Below are 16,465 nucleotides of genomic sequence, written 5' to 3'. Positions count from 1 at the left end.
AGTATAGAGGGTCGTCCTTTTAGACTGGAGATGAGGGGTAATTTTCTTTAGCCAGAGAGTGGCGAATCTGTGGAATTTGTTGCCACAGGCGGCTGTAGAGGCCAAGTCATTTAAGGCAGAGGTTGATACATTCTTGAGTAATCAGGGCATTGGGAAATGAACCTGGTAAGGTGTCAGATCTCTCAGTGGGAGAGCATTTTGGAGATAGTGATCATAATTCTATCTCCTTTACAATAGCATTGCAGAGAGATAGGAACAGACAAGTTAGAAAAGCGTTTAATTGGAGTAAGGGGAACTATGAGGCTATCAGGCAGGAAATTGGAAGCTTATATTGGAAACAGACGTTCTCAGGGAAAAGTACAGAAGAAATGTCGCAAACGTTCAGGGGATATTTGTGTGGAGTTCTGCATAGGTACATTCCAATAAGACAGGGAAGTTATGGTAGGGTACAGGAACCGTGGTGTACAAAGGCTGTAATAAATCTAGTCAAGAAGAAAAGAAAAGCTTACAAAAGGTTCAGAGAGCAAGGTAATGTTAGAGATCTAGAAGATTATAAGGCTAATAGGAAGAAGCTTAAGAAGGAAATTAGGAGAGCCAGAAGGGGCCATGAGAAGGCCTTGGCAGACAGGATTAAGGAAAACCCCAAGGCATTCTACAAGTATGTGAAGAGCAAGAGGATAAGACGTGAAAGAATAGGACGTATCAAGTGTGACAGCGGGAAAGTATGTATGGAACTGGAGGAAATAGCAGAGGTACTTAATGAATACTTTACTTCAGTATTCACTATGGAAAAGGATCTTGGTGATTGTAGTGATGACTTGCAGCAGACTGAAAAGTTTGAGCATGTAGGTATTAAGAAAGAGGATGTGCTGGAGCTTTTGGAAAGTATCAAGTTGAATAAGTCACTGGGACCGTGTGAGATGTACCTCAGGCTACTGTGGGAGGTGAGAGAGGAGATTGCTGAGCCTCTGGTGATGATCTTTGCATCATCAATGAGGACGGGAGAGGTTCCGGAGGATTGGAAGGTTGTGGATGTTGTTCCTTTATTAAGAAAGGGTGTAGAGATAGCCCAAGAAATTATAGACCAGTGAATTTTACCTCAGTGGTTGGTAAGTTGATGGAGAAGATCCTGAGAGGCAGGATTTATGAACATTTGGAGAGGTATAATATGATTAGGAATAGTCAGCATGGCTTTGTCAAGGGTAGGTCGTGCCTTACGAGCCTGATTGAATTTTTTGAGGATGTGACTAAACACATTGATGAAGGAAGAGCAGTAGATATAGCGTATATGGATTTCAGCAAGGCATTTGATAAGGTACCCCATGCTAGGCTTATTGAGAAAGTAAAGAGGCATGGGATCCAAGGGGACATTGCTTTGTGGATCCAGAACAGGCTTGCCCACAGAAGGTAAAGGTGGTTGTAGACAGGTCATATTCTGCATGGAGGTCGGTGACCAGTGGAGTGCCTCAGGGATCTGTTCTGGGACCCTTACTCTTCGTGATTTTTATAAATGACCTGGATAAGGAAGTGGAGGGATGGGTTAATAAGTTTGCTGATGACACAAAGGTTGGAGGTGTTGTGAATAGTGTGGAGGGCTGTCAGAGGTTACAGTGGGACATGGATAGGATGCAAAACTGGGCTGAGCAGTGGCAGATGGAGTTCAACCCAGATAAGTGTGAGGTGGTTCATTTTGGTAGGTCAAATATGATGGCAGAATACTGTGATTAAGAAGGCATACGGTGTATTGGCCTTCATTAGTCGTGGAATTGAATTTAGGAGCCGAGAGGTAATGTTGCAGCTATATAGGACCCTGGTCAGATCCCACTTGGAGTACTATGCTCAGTTCTGGTCGCCTCACTACAGGAAGGATGTGGAAGCCATAGAAAGGGTTCAGATGAGATTTACAAGGATGTTGGCTGGATTGGGGAGCATGCCTTATGAGAATAGGTTGAGTGAACTCGGCCTTTTCTCCTTGGAGCAACAGAGGATGAGAGGTGACCTGATAGAGGTGTATAAGATGATGAGAGGCATTGATCGTGTGGATAGTCAGAGGCTTCCCCCCCCCCCCCCCCCCGGGATGAAATGGTTGCCAAAAGAGGACACAGGTTTAAGGTGCTGGGGAGTAGGTACAGAGGAGATGTCAGGGTTAAGTTTTTTACTCAGAGAGTGGTGAGTGCATGGAATGGGCTGCCGGCAACGGTGGTGGAGGTGGATACGATAGGGTCTTTTAAGAGACTTTTGGATAGGTACATGGAGCTTAGAAAATTAGAGGGCTATAGGTAAGCCTAGTAATTTCTAAGGTAGGGATGTGTTTGGCACAACTTTGTGGGCCGAAGGGCCTGTATTGTACTGTAGGTTTTCTATGTTTCTATGAATGGATATGAGGAGAAGGCAGGAAATTGGGGCTGAGAGGGAAGATGGATCAGCCCTGATGAGATGTAAGAACAGACTCAATGGGCCAAATGGCCTAATTCTGTTCCTATATCTTAAGGTATGTATGTATGCATTCATTTTGCACAGAAAATGAACCTCAGGGTTGTATATAGTGATATTGTCATCATCATCATTATTATGTGCATGTCGTATGATGTGGGTGATCATGGTCTTTCCATGACCATGATTGTTCTTGGCAGTAGGCTGACATATATGTAATTTGGTAATAAATTTACGTTGAACTTTGAAATGGGAGTTTTCTGGCGTAAGTTTTATATCTAGATTTGAAGTATAAAGCAAAGTCAATTTTTTGGATTTTTTTTAGATGGATTGATGTTCAGTTGCAATTGTTATCTGGACTTCCTTTTAATTCTTTGTTTTGTTCAGACCCTGACAGATGAGTTCCGTCTGGATTATTGCCGTCTGTGGCGCTCTCTAATCAAAACTGACATGAAGGGCATTGAGACGTACAGCCGACGGCTGGGAGCTGGCGATTTGTATCCACTCTTTGCTTGCATGATAACAGCCAGATCCTGGGCATCCATAAGCAAAGGAATTGACCAAGTACCAGTCAGCGAAAACGAGGTGAGCAATACTTGAGAAAGTTTATGATTGGCCTTTAACACGGCATTGACAAGATGCTTCAATGATCCAGATCTACTCAACTGTAAGTAAAACCTTTGCTATATTCACATTGAAATCCTGATTTGTTGCTATGTGTATTAAGTCCTACTGCAGCAATAGAGCACAAACATCTAAGCTTAAAGATGAATTGAAAACAATTAACTGACGGTACACAATGCCCCATTGCTGTACAGAGTGAGTGTTGCGTTGGTGACGGGACTGCTGATTGGATGAGATAGAAAACTGAGGCTCTTGTCTGCCAATCGAATCAAACTCTTTCAAAAATGTGCAGAGAGACATTAACCTTGGTCTGGTAGCATTTCTCCCTCAGCTGTTCTGTCAACCAAGTTGTCTGTCATTGTTTTAAAATCATATTTGAGGATTTCTGGCTAACAAGGCCAGCATTTATTGTGCATCTCTAAGATTTTTTAAGTAATTAGGGCCTTGGGCTCCTGCTGTTGTTGGGGCCCTTGCTTTGCACAATTTAGCTGCCCTACTTGCCAGACTTCAAAAGCACTTCACATGCTTCATATAAGGATCAGGAAGAGTATGGTAGAAATGCCAAGTCATTGTTTTAATCCAGCAGTGGTGCTTTCTTGGCAGAATTATGACTTGGAACGGGGAGCAATGAGAAAGTGCTTTTTTATTCGAGGCTGTATGTCAGACCCAACTGTGAATCTTACACACTGTTTGAAACTCAGAAACCTTGCCTACTAGCAAACAGGCCTCCACACTGAAGCTGCCATTATAATGTAGTGCTACAGGTACTTCCTGCATTCACTATGGTTGTCACAGATGTCACTGATGTTGTACAAACTCATTATCCTTTTAACTGGATAGCTGACTTTGACTGTAGAGTTGCGGATGCAGAGCTGTGCAATACTATCTGACCAATTGCAGTGGCTTTCAGCTTTGTTCTGGGTGAGATTCTGATTCTGAAGCAGATTGAACAAGCTTTTTGTTTTCCTTCTCCTAATCTGACCCACATATTACCACCAACTGAAGCATTAAGATAAAGAAAGCCACACATCTGCGTGTGTTATTTTAGGGTGAAATGAATGAGATTTATGGATGAAGTGAGATTAGTCAAAAATAGCAATAGCCATATTATCCAGTTTCTGTACTATATTAGAATATAAAAGGGGCAAATGGATCTGCCTGTAAGACCTTCTAACAGGCCAGTGCTCAGGCAGCATTATGTAAAGGCCTGAGGTTCCCTTGACTGACACCTTGCAGGAAATGATATATATATGTATGAATTAAAGACCACTCGGCCCCTCAAGCCTGGTCTTTAACTTCTACTGTGCATTCTCATTGAAATACAGTAACCCTTATTTATCAGAATCAAAGTTATTATCACTGACATATGACCTATGTCGTGAAGTTTGTTGTTTTGCAGCAGCAGTACAGTGCCACACAAAAATACTTTAGGTTACAATGAAAAATATATAAAAATGTGGTGTAAAAAGAGAACAAAACAGAGAAGAAATGTCAAAGGACCTTTCAGCAGTCTGATGGCAGAGGGGAAGAAGTTATCTTCCTACCTCTGGGTCAGAACTTTTCAATAATTTCTTTCACTGGACCTTAAGGAAGAGGATTCCAAAGACTCATAACCCTTGAGAAAAATATTTTGCTTTATTGTTGTCTTAAATAGGCAACCCCTTATCCTTAATCAGCCTTCCTTGGTTTAGATTCTCTTAGAAGATGGAACATCCTCTCTGCATCCACCCAGTCGAGACTCCTCAGGCTCTTGCACTTTCCAATCACATCAGAAGGTCAACTTTGTGGGCCTCCTTCTTTTGGATCATGAGTCAGATCTATAGGTTAGGAGTGTGATAAGATTGGTATGTCACCAAAGACTTTAGGAAATTTCTACAGATGTACTATGGAGAGCATTCTAACTGGTTGCATCACCGCCTGATATGGAGGCATCACTGCACAGGATCAGAAAATGCTGCAGAAATTTGCAAACTCAGCCAGCTCATCATGGGCATTGCCTCCCCAAATATGAAGTCACTGTCAAAAGGTGATGCCTCAAAAAGGCAGCATCTATCATGAAGGACCCCCCTCCCCACCCAGGACATGCTCTCTCCTCATTGCTATCATCAAAGAGGAGGTACAGAAGCCTGAAGACGTAGACTCAACATTTCAAGAATATCTCCTTCCATTTCACCATCAGATTTCTGAATGGACAATGAATCCATGTACACTAACTTGCCATTTTTTTCTGCTTTTGATCTCTTTTTGAATTACTTATTAAATTATTTTATATATATTTCTTATAATAATTTGTAGTTTTCATCATTGTGTATTGCAATGTTCTGCTACCGTAGAACAACAAGTTTCACGACATGTGCTGGTGGTAATAAGCCCGATTCTGATTCTGAAAGTGGCCACTGAGTGTATGTGCCAAAGTGTGAGCTGATCATACACAAAGCAAGCCTGATCCAACCCAGCTCATCTCATTGCTGCTAGTCTCATTCATCAGTAAAGTGGTGGAACCCATTGACCACCTACCATATAACCTACACATCAGTACCCAATTTGTGTTTCACCAGGACCACTTGGCTCTAGACCTCATCACAGCTTTGGTCCAGACATGAACCGAAGTACTGAATTCTGGAGGGGAGGTGAAAGGAACCACCATTGACATCAGGGCAACATTTGTTCAGGTGTGGCATCAAGTAGAAAGCACTTAGATAGGAACATTGAAAGGGCAGGTTCTGGCAGAATATAGGATGCACACAGGAAATTGGGGCAAGTTTCGAGAGCATCATGGATGAGTTGGGCCAGTGGACCTGTACCCTTGCTGTATTGCTCTGTGACTCCAAGAAATCCTGATAAAACTGAAGTCAGTGGATACCCAGTGGTTGGAGTCAAACCATGCACAAAGAAAAACAGGAAACACACAAAATGCTTGAGGATCTCAGCAAGGTTAAGCATCTTCTATAGGGGAAATGAACACTTGATATTTTGGGCCGAGACCCTTCACTTTTCTGCTTCACTGGAAAGGAAGGAGGCAAAAGCCAAAATACAAAGCTTCTTACTTCAGCTCCCTTACCACCTTTCGGCTGGTATTCCTTCCCTTCCCCCACCTTTTTGTTCTGGCTTCTGCCCCCCCTTACTTGCCAGTGATTGCGCAATGTCTGTACATCATTCCTGGCAGTGTACTATCTTAATCCTTTCTTTGTTGCACCTTCTAAAGATACAGTAGGTATCCTGATTCTGATCGTGGCATTGTTGACAGGAGTTCAGTGTGTGATGGAATACTTCCCACTGGCCTGGATGAATGCACTTCCACCAACACAGGGCAACACATCCGACTTGACTGGTATTCCACCCGCCACCATTCCCTACACACCAGAGAACTGTGGATACCAGCTACAACATGTACTGCAGTTACTTGCTTGGGCTTGCTTTACCCTGATAGCATCTAACAGACCTATGACCTCTGGCACCACAACGCACAGGGGCCAGCAGGCAAATGGGAGCACTAACATGTTCCTCTGCAGGTCATATACCATAAAAATCATATACACTTCTGAACAACCATTGATAGCTTCACTCACCTCAACAATGAATTGACTCCATAATATATCAAATTACTATCAAGGACTCTACAACTCATGTTCTCAGTTTTCATCTATCTACCTATTTATCTGTTCATTTATCAATTTTTGAGATTCAAAAATTCAGAGCACATTTATTATCAAAGAATATATAAAATTATACAACTTGAGATTTGTCTGCTTGCAGGCAGCCACAAAATCAAGGGACCCGAATAACACAATTTAAAAAAAAGACCAAAAACCACTGCTCAGAGAAAGAGAGAAAAAAAAACACAAATCATGCAACATGCACACCAATAGCACTCTGAACCAGACTCCCCAGGACCGCTCCCAGAGCAGCTGCAGTCGGCCCAATCCTCAGCCCCAACTCATCACACCAGTGGAGCAAAAACGCACAACAGCCAGAGCAGTTCACAGAACCACAGAGAAGGAATGAACATTCGTGGGAGAGTTGGTGAAATCAGCCCAACCCTATTTATTTATCTGTCCTATTATTTATCTACAATATTTATTGATTAATTGAGCGATTGATTGTATTTGCACAGTTTGTCCTCTTTCACACATTGATTACTTATCAGTCTTTGTGTGGAGCTTTTCACTGATTCTATTGTATTTTATTGTATTGTCATACTGTGAATGCCTGCAAGAAAATGAATCTCAGGGTAGTATATGGTGACATCCATATACTTTGATAATAAATTTACTTTGAACTTTGATGCTGACTTGGAAGTACATCACCGTTCCTTCATTATCACTGGGTCTCGTCCTGGATCTCCCTCCCCAGTAGAATAATGTGCCTCCCTTCAACAGAGGACTGCAGTGATCTAAGCAATCGACTCGCCACCGTCTCCTGAAGGGCATTTGGGAATGCTGCAACCCTCCCAAAAATGAATCGGTCAAATCTCTCTTCCAAGAGCATTGCCCCATGGATCTTGATGGAATTTTGCTGTGGCAAACTTGAGGTTATTAAATGGTGAGAGCATGTGTATCTCTTGGTCTGCGGTGTCTCTTTCTGATTGATAAGCATTGCTTGAGAAACATTGTGTCCTGAAACGTTGGGAACACAACCTCCTTCAGGGACCTTTTCTGCAAGAATGGGTCTTCTCAATAAATCAGTATGCAATGTGCCTGTCCCAGACAGACAGGCACACTGCGACTGGATGAGAGTTTTAGCTCTTCATTGACTTTCTGACCACTTCAGGAGTCTGCAGCGAGCTTTGTGGTGACTGGCTCGTTCTCTTCCTCATAAATTGATTTTGCTTTGGACAGAGTTATCTGCAGCAAAGCAGCGCATTGTGAGTTCATTAAAACATCAATAGCAATAAAAGAAGTAACCCTTTCTTGGCAGAGAGAGAAAGGTAGACTGCAAAGAGTGCTGAAGTCAGAAGCTGAGCATCTATAGACCTAGGGATAAGAGAGGTAGAGCCAGTACAGATAGAGCTGTTAAATAAAAGCACACTACCACAAATGCAGGAAATCTGAAAATTAACCAGAAAAGTGATGGAAATAACTTGCAGTTCAGGCAGCATCTGTGGAGACAGAGGCAGATAAAAACTGTCAAGCCAATAACATTTCAGGACAGTAACAACTATGGAAAGTTAAGCAATTTTTATTTTGCAGGGAAAGGAGAAAGGAGAGAGGTTCCAAGTTCCAAGTAAATTTATTATTAAAGTACATATGCAAATGTCGCCATATACAACCCTGAGATTCAGTGCAAGGTGAGAGAGAGTGAATGGCAAAAGGCACATAGGTACAAGGTCAGTGAGTCATAGAAAAGTACAGCACAGAAACTTGCCCTTCAAGCCATTTAGTCCATGCCAAACCATTTAAATTGCCTACTCCCATCAACCTGCACCAGGGACCACAGCCCTCCATAACCCTACCATCCAGAATAGCAATCAACAGAAGAGAATCAGGCAGAAGATAGAAATGTCTGAGAATACCTACCCCCCAGCCTCAAGGGTCCATGAACCCATGAAAAATACCTCATTATTCCTTTTTTTGTTTGTGTAATTTACAATAATATTATGTTTTTACACTGTACTTGATCAGCAAGGTGATCAGATAGGTGAGTGATAATAAATCTGATTTGGACTCTGATTCTGAAGAACAACTTCTACCCTGCACCTTTTATGTCCTAAAGATGAACACTTTGTCTCTTCGTCTATCTCTTAGCCCATCAGACATCGGAGCAGAATTAGGCCATTTGTTCATGCCCAATTTATTTTTACTCTCAACCCCATTCTCCTGCTTTCTCCACAAAAACTTTGATGTCCTTAATAATTAAATACATATCAACCTCCTCTTTAAATATACCCAATGACTTGGCCTCTGCAACTGTCTGTGACAATGAATTCCACAGATTCACCACCCTCTGACTGAGGAAAATTCCCTCTCATCTCTGTTCTAAAGGAACATCCTTCTATTCTGAGGCTGTGACCTCTCCCATTATTAGAAACATCATCTCCATGTCCACTCTATCTAGGCCTTTCAATATTTGGTAGGTTTCAATGAGATCGCCCCAGCATTCTTCTAAACTCTCACAAGTACAGGCCCAGAACCATCAAATGCTCCCCATACATTAATCCTTTCAATGTCCTCTGGACCCCTTCCAATGCCAGCACATCCTTTCTGAGATAAGGGCCTAAAGCGGCTCACAATATTCCATGCGGTTTGACCAATGCCTTCTAAAGCCATGTTGTGGCCCTTGAAGCTGCCTGCACCACACTTTCTCTGTAACTGCAACTCTATACTCTGGCATCCTGTTTTTCCATTTTATACTTCTGCAATGTACTTAGATATGGAATAATCCATATGAATGGCAGACTAACAAATGCTTTTCACTGTAACTTGGTACATAGGACAATAATAGACCAGTTATAAAAGGATGGAGGCTGCGACATGATATTCAGTGTGCTGTTGTCTCGTTCACTGAGATCATGATGGGTCTTTTACCTCAGTGTCACTTTGTTGGACTGGCTCCATGTTCCTTGACATCTAAAAATCTATACATCATAAGACATAGGAGCAGAGTTAGGCCACTCGGCCCATCAAGTCTGCTCCACCAGTCCATCATAGCTGATTTATTATTTCAACCCCGTTCTCCTGCATTCTCCCCATAACCTCTAACCCCTTACTAATCAAGAAGCTATCTATAATATACTGCTTTAATATACCCAATCATTTGGCTTCCGCAGTTGTCTGTGGCAATGAATTCCTCAGATTCGCCAACCTCTGGCTAAGGAAATTTCTCCTCACTTCTGTTTTAAAGGGATGTCCTTCTAGTCTGAGGCCTCTGGTTCTAGACCCCCCCACTTTAGAAAACATCCTCTCCATTCGATCTAGGCCTTTCAGTATTCAATAGGTTTCAATGAGATCCCCACTCATTTTTCTAAACTCTAGCAAGTGCAGGCCCAGAGCCATCAAGTGGTCCTCATATGTTAACCCTTTAATTCCCAGAATAATTTTCATGAACCTCCTCTGCACCCTATAATGTGATGTAAAAGAACAAATAGGCTAGTTTAAGGAAAGTGTAAATGAGAATCCCTATCCAGGTTCTGTAGTATTTAAAGGTAACCTTTTGAAGGGTGTTGGGTATATGCCAGAGAGGGGAAAGTTGCTGGGTTATGAGAAGTAAAGGGCAATAGGACTAAGATTTCAGAGAACCAGCAGCAGGGTAATGGGCTAAATGGCCTTTTTCTATGCTGCATTATTCTGTGATTCTACAAGGTCAGTGCAACTCTGATCCTCTATATTGGGATTGATTAGCTAGTAAAAAATAGGCGCAAAAAAATCAGAGAAAGGACTGCTGTTTTCTTTTGTGTTTTATCAGTCCTTTTAAAAACTGGCTGCACATAATGATGAAGCAACGATTGAGTCATTTCCCCTGTCTGTCATCTCTGGCGACCACACTGCTATAAAGTGGCTAAGATTGATTTTATGGACATAATTTCTGTGTAACTAACTTCCACACGTGCCTTCAAGTTTCAGTGATTACGATGGTCACTGAAACATAAAGACAAATAACTGTTGACGCAGGAGATTCTGCAGATGCTGGAAATGAACAACACACACAGAATGCTGAAGGAAATCAGGAGGTCAGGGAGCATCTGTGGTGAGAAATCGACGATGTTTCGGGCCGAAACTACTCAGGGTATTGGCTCGAAACATCAACAGTTTATTTCCCTCCATAGATGCTGTCTGATCTTTTGAGTTTCTGCAGCATTTTGCGTGTGTGTAGACAAAAGACTGTTTATGAGACCAACCATTAAATTGCAAATTACAGCTCATCAGGTTATACGAAGAACATAAAACATAGAACATTACAGCACAGTAAAGGCCTTTCGGCCCACGATTTTGTACCAACATTTTACCCTGCTCTATGATGAATCTAATCCTTCCCTCTCACATAGCCCTCCATTCTTCTATCATCCTAGAGTTTTTTTTAAATGTTCCTAATGCCTCCACATCACTCCTGGCAAGGCATTCCGCACACCTACTATTCTCTTTAAAAAAAAATCTCCTCAGACATCGCCTCTATACGTACCCCCCATCACCTTACAATTCTGCCGCATCGTATTAACCAATCTTGGCCTCTTATCACCTTGTACGCCTATATCAGTTCACCCCTTGTACTCTTTTGCTCCAAGGACCAAACCCCTAGCTCACTCAAACTAACCTCATAAGATAGGCCTCTCCACCACAGCAGCTCATAAGTCAGATGCACGACTGCGAACCAAGTTGCCATAGAACAGAACTCGCGGCCTGGCAACACTCGACAAATCCATGGCATCAGTCTCCCAGACACTCGTTTGTGTATATGGGCTGTATATAAGACCAAGTGGCCGTAAGACAAAGAAGCAGAATTAGGCCCGATGGCCCACTGAGTCTGCTCCGCCATTCATCATGGCAGATTTATTTTCTTTCTCAGCACTTTCTCCACATAACATTTGACGCCCTTACAAATTTTACTAAGCAAGAACCTATCAAGCTCTGCTTTAAATATACCCAGTGACTTGGCCTCCATTGCCATCTGTGGCAAGGAATTCCACAGATTCACCACCCTCTAGCTAAAGAAATTCCTTCTCCTCTGTTCTAAAAGTATTTCCTTCTGTCCGAGTCCTGGGCCCCTCCACCACAGGAAACACCCTCTGCATGTCCAGACTATCTCGGTTTTTCATTATTTGGTGGTCATAAACTGGGTATGATCTGCGAACTGTATATTTTACTAACAAAATAAACTAAATGAATGTGCATTAAAATCAAATGGAAAGGAGGGTAGTTAGCATTAGGAATTTAACCTGAGATATGGACTGTGCTGGTCACTGGCGGGTCGTCAATGTTTCTGTCTGGAGATGACTACGCAGTTGGAACAACAGAGCGCAGGGGCTCACTCATCAGCTGGGATTAGTCTCCTGTCAGGTGAATGGGACAGAAATTTCGCTGAAACAATCAGCATGAACTCAGTGTCACACAGCTAGTGTGCCTGAGGAGTTTACTTCAAAGTGACAGTACGTAGAACACAGGGAACAGGCCTTTTGGCCCATGAAGTCTACGCTAAACCTAATGCCAATTTAACTAAATATTTTCTACTTGAACGTAATCCCTATCCCTCCATTCCCTGAACATTAATTTATCTGTCTAAAAGCCTCTCAAATGCCACTTTTGTATCTGCTAACACCCATCACCCCAGAAGCCCACCACTCCGTAAAAAAAAAACTTGCCTCACACATCTCCTTTAAACTTTCCCCCCTCACCTAAAATGCATGTCCTCTAATATTTGACATTTCAAAGCTGGGACAAAGATTTTGACTGCCCACTTTGTATGTCAGAATTTTCTGTCCAGTCTCCCCTGAGTCACTGATGCTCCGAAGAAGGCGATCCAAGTTAGCACTACCTCTAAACATATAGGTTTAATCTGGGAAGAGCTCGTCAGAATCCAGGCTAGGGCACAGAGTTTAAGAAAATTAGCCTCCAGTGACTTGCCCAGTGTGCTGCTTTGTTTTGAAGCTCAACACATCGTTGTGCTTATTCATTCAATGGCCACTTTATTAGGTACACCCATACATTTGCTTGTTAATGCCAGTGTCTAATCAGCCAATCACATGGCAACAACTCAATGCGCAAAAGCATGCAGATATGGTCAAGTGATTCAGTTTTTGTTCTGACCAAACATCAGAGAGGGGAAGAAATAGAACCTAAGTGACTTTGACCTGTGGAATACAAGAAAACCTGTAAATCCAAGGCAACACACACAAAGTGCTGGAGGAACTCAGCAGGTCAGGCAGAGGAAAGAGTATAAGGCTGAGACCCTTCATTAGGACTCACTTCAGGAATGATTGTTAGTGCCAGATAGATTGGGTATCTCACAAACTGCTCACCTCCTGGGATTTTTAAGCACAACAGTCTCTAGAATTTACAGAGAATGATGTGATAAACAAAAAAAGTGGCAGTTCTGTGGGTGAAAATGCTTTTTGAATGAGTGAGGTTAGAAGAGAATAGCCAGACTCATTCAAGCTGCCAGGAAGGTGACAGTAACTCAAATAACCCCATGTTACAACAGTGGTATTTGTATTTGATCCTCCACAACATTCTGCGTGGGAATTTAAACTGGAGGTAGTTTTTATGAGGTTGAGTTGCGAGCTTGACATCAACCCGGCACGGATGGAGAGCGCACACGGGGGCGGTCTGTCACTGGATCGAACTCGGGAACCTCCGTTCTCGAGCCCGGCGCTGATCTCACTGCACCACCAGCTGACCTGGGGGCAAACATCGATGTGGATGGGCTACAAGCAGCAGAAGGCCATGAACATTTGAGTCCTGAAGGAGGACCTTGGCCCGAAATACCGATTGTTCACTCTTTTCCATAGATGCTGCCTGGCCTGCTGAGTTCATACACTCATTGTTCACCTTATTAGGTCCTAATAAAGTGATCACTGAGAGTATATCACTGCAGCAATGCTGGTCTGCCAACAGGTGAAATTGCAGTACATAAAATCCGCCTGAGGTCAGATAGATTTTCACTGCAACTGGTGAGAGATGTTTCACTTTGCCTGGCGTAGGCTGCAGTCCTTAATGCGGCAGCAGCATGAAATGCCTGGGCTGATTTCTGAATTTTAAGTTAAGAAGGCTTTAGGCATTTTTCAAGTGTAGAGGATGTGATTAGAACTTCTACTGCTGTCCGAGGATGTTCTATCTGGTGGAGTGCACCTCCTTGCTGATAAATAGGGCATGCCTGAAGTAGGGTCCATCCACTCCTACAATGGAAGTGGCATTAATACAGAAGCAATGCCTTTCATCAGCCCACTGATGCCTTTCACTTATTGAAGACAATCTTGAAATGGCAATAAAATCCTCTTCAAAAAAGACAGCACAAGCACCCCAGTAAGAGTCAGGAGCCATTTCAAAGTGGAAAATGCATTAAAGTTTTCTTTTGTCTTGCACATACCTCTGTAGAACTACCAGTCTCTTTTATGCGCTGTGCAGTGTTCCATACACTAAACAGAAAAAAGGCAGCTTTTATGAGACCATTTTTCGATTGGTTTCATTATCGTGAACATTGGCTCAGACACCGGCAGCATAGACTCATAGGTTGGTGAGGCACTTTGATATTCAAAAGGAGGGAGTGTGTTGACAAGCAGCTACTATCATCAAATCTAGCCTCTAACCCCCACCCCCGCTGTGCCTCGCACATATTAGATAAAGCTTTTAAAATTCACTTATTAGATAAAGCTTTTTGTTTCAAGTTTTATTATTTTAAGTGTAAGCTCGATCTTGAAGGCAGAGTACAGGGTTAGTGGCAGAATTCTCAGCAGTGTGAGGAAATAGAGGAACCTCGAGGTCCATGTTCATATATCCCTCAAAGTTGCTGCGCAAGTTGATACGAGAGTTAACAAGGTGTGTGGTGTGTTGGCTTTCATTAGTTAGAGGATCCAGTTCAAGAAAAACGGAGCCTAGTTGGGAAGGAAGGGTTGGATTGATCTTACAGTAGGTTAAGAGGCTAGCACAACATTGTGTGCTGAAAATCCTGTACTCCGCTACTGTTCTGTGTTCTATCCCCCTTACAGCGTGGTGCCAAATTTTGTTTGATAACGCCTTATAATTTTTTTAACGTTCCTGTTTTGCGATCTGGCCGTACCCAGGACAGCCAGCCCATCGCAAATAGTGCTCGAGAAGATGATTGTGAGCCAAATTGTTTAAGTGTCGTAGGAGTTGCTCTTCTTCTGCGCGATGAGGGAATTCAATCTTGCATTTGACTTGTGCCTTGGAGATGGTGGAATGGCCCTTGTATGTCAATGTTGCAGGATACCCAGCCTCTGACCTGCTCGTGTAGCTATTTATGGCCCAGATCAGTTTGTCGTCCCTGGTGACCCTCAGGTGAGGAACTCAGTAATGTTAATGCCATAGAATGTGAAAGGTAGATGGTTTGATCTGTTGTAGTGTGGCATGAGTATAATTTGCCACTGATCAAAGTACAAAGTAGAAAGTAAATTTATTATCTAAGTACATATATGTCACCATAGACAGCCCTGGGATTTGTTTCCTTGAGGGTATACTCAGTAAATCCAGGAACCATAATAGAATTAATGAAGGACTGCACCCAACAAGACAGACAAGCAACCAATGTGCGAAAGATAACAAACTGTGTGAATATCTCAACAATAAATATCGAGAACGTGAGATGAAGTGTCCTTGAAAGTGAGATTGTGGGAACATTTCAGTGATGGGGCAAGTGAAGTTATCCCACGGGTACAAGAGCCTGATGGTTGAGGGGTAATAACTGTTCCTGAACCTGCTGGTGTGAGTCCTGAGGCTTCTGCACCTTCTTCCTGATGGTAGCAGTGAGGGGAGACCATAACCTAGGTGATGGGGTCCCTGATGATGGATCCTGCTTTCATGCGACAGCGCTTCAAGTAGATGTGCTCAGTAGTGGGGAGGGCTTTACCTGTGATGGACAGGGCCATGTACACTACTTTTTGTAGAATTTTCCGTTCAAGAATATTGGTGTTTCCATATCAGGCCATGATGCAAACAGACTCTCTACCACACATCTATAGAGATTTGTCAAAGTTTTAGAAATCATGCTGAACTTCTAAGGAAGTAGAGACATTACTGTGCTTTCTTGGTACTTGCACTTACGTGCTGGGCCGAGACCATGGCTGACCCTCTGAAATGACGACAGTCCATGACCCTCTGAAATGACGACAGTCCATGGCCCACTGAAATGACGACAGTCCATGACCCTCTGAAATGACGACAGTCCATGGCCCACTGAAATGACGACAGTCCATGACCCTCTGAAATGACGACAGTCCATGACCCTCTGAAATGACGAGAGACCATGGCCCTCTGAAATGATGACAGACCCTGCTCGAATGCTATCAAAGTCTTGCTGCATGCTCTGCTTCATCTGCAGATGAGTAATGAAAGGAATTAAAATTTTCAAAAATATAGGTCCCATACCTAAGAAAGAATACGTTGGCATTGGAGAGGGTACTGAGGAGGTTTACAAGAGTGAACCAGTGAATGTAAGGGCTAACATAAGAGGAGCGTTTGATGGATCTGTGCCTATACTTACTGGAGTTTAGAGGAATAAGGGGGGGGGATCTCATTGAAATCTATTGAATATTGAAAGGCCTAGAGAGAGTGGATGTGGAGAGGATGTTTCATTAGTGGAAGAGTCTTGGATCAGAATAGACGAGAACAGAGAAGAGGGGGAATCTCTTTAGCCAGAGGTTAGTGAATCTATGATTTTTTCGTCACGGACTGCCTTGGAGGCCAAGTCATTGGATGTATCTAAAGTGGAGGTTGACTGGCTCTTGATTGATAAGGATGTCAAA

The 16,465-nt window shown here is 42.8% G+C and overlaps 1 protein-coding gene across 6 annotated transcripts in view; it reads left to right on the top strand.

The window, feature by feature from the left end:
* The window catches only part of adck1 (aarF domain containing kinase 1), a 765,048-nt gene that overhangs the window by 536,390 nt on the left and 212,193 nt on the right, over positions 1 to 16,465 (top strand). For all 6 annotated transcript variants that reach the window (XM_072273241.1, XM_072273237.1, XM_072273238.1 and 3 more), the window contains one exon: positions 2,821 to 3,018. In XM_072273241.1, coding sequence (XP_072129342.1) covers positions 2,821 to 3,018 — 198 coding nt within the window. The remainder of the gene's footprint in view (positions 1 to 2,820; positions 3,019 to 16,465) is intronic.

Source organism: Mobula birostris, chromosome 1 (assembly GCF_030028105.1).
Source record: "Mobula birostris isolate sMobBir1 chromosome 1, sMobBir1.hap1, whole genome shotgun sequence".
Taxonomy (NCBI): domain Eukaryota; kingdom Metazoa; phylum Chordata; class Chondrichthyes; order Myliobatiformes; family Myliobatidae; genus Mobula; species Mobula birostris.
Note: the sequence above shows the minus strand (reverse complement) of the source record. Positions and strands in the feature narration are given on the sequence as shown.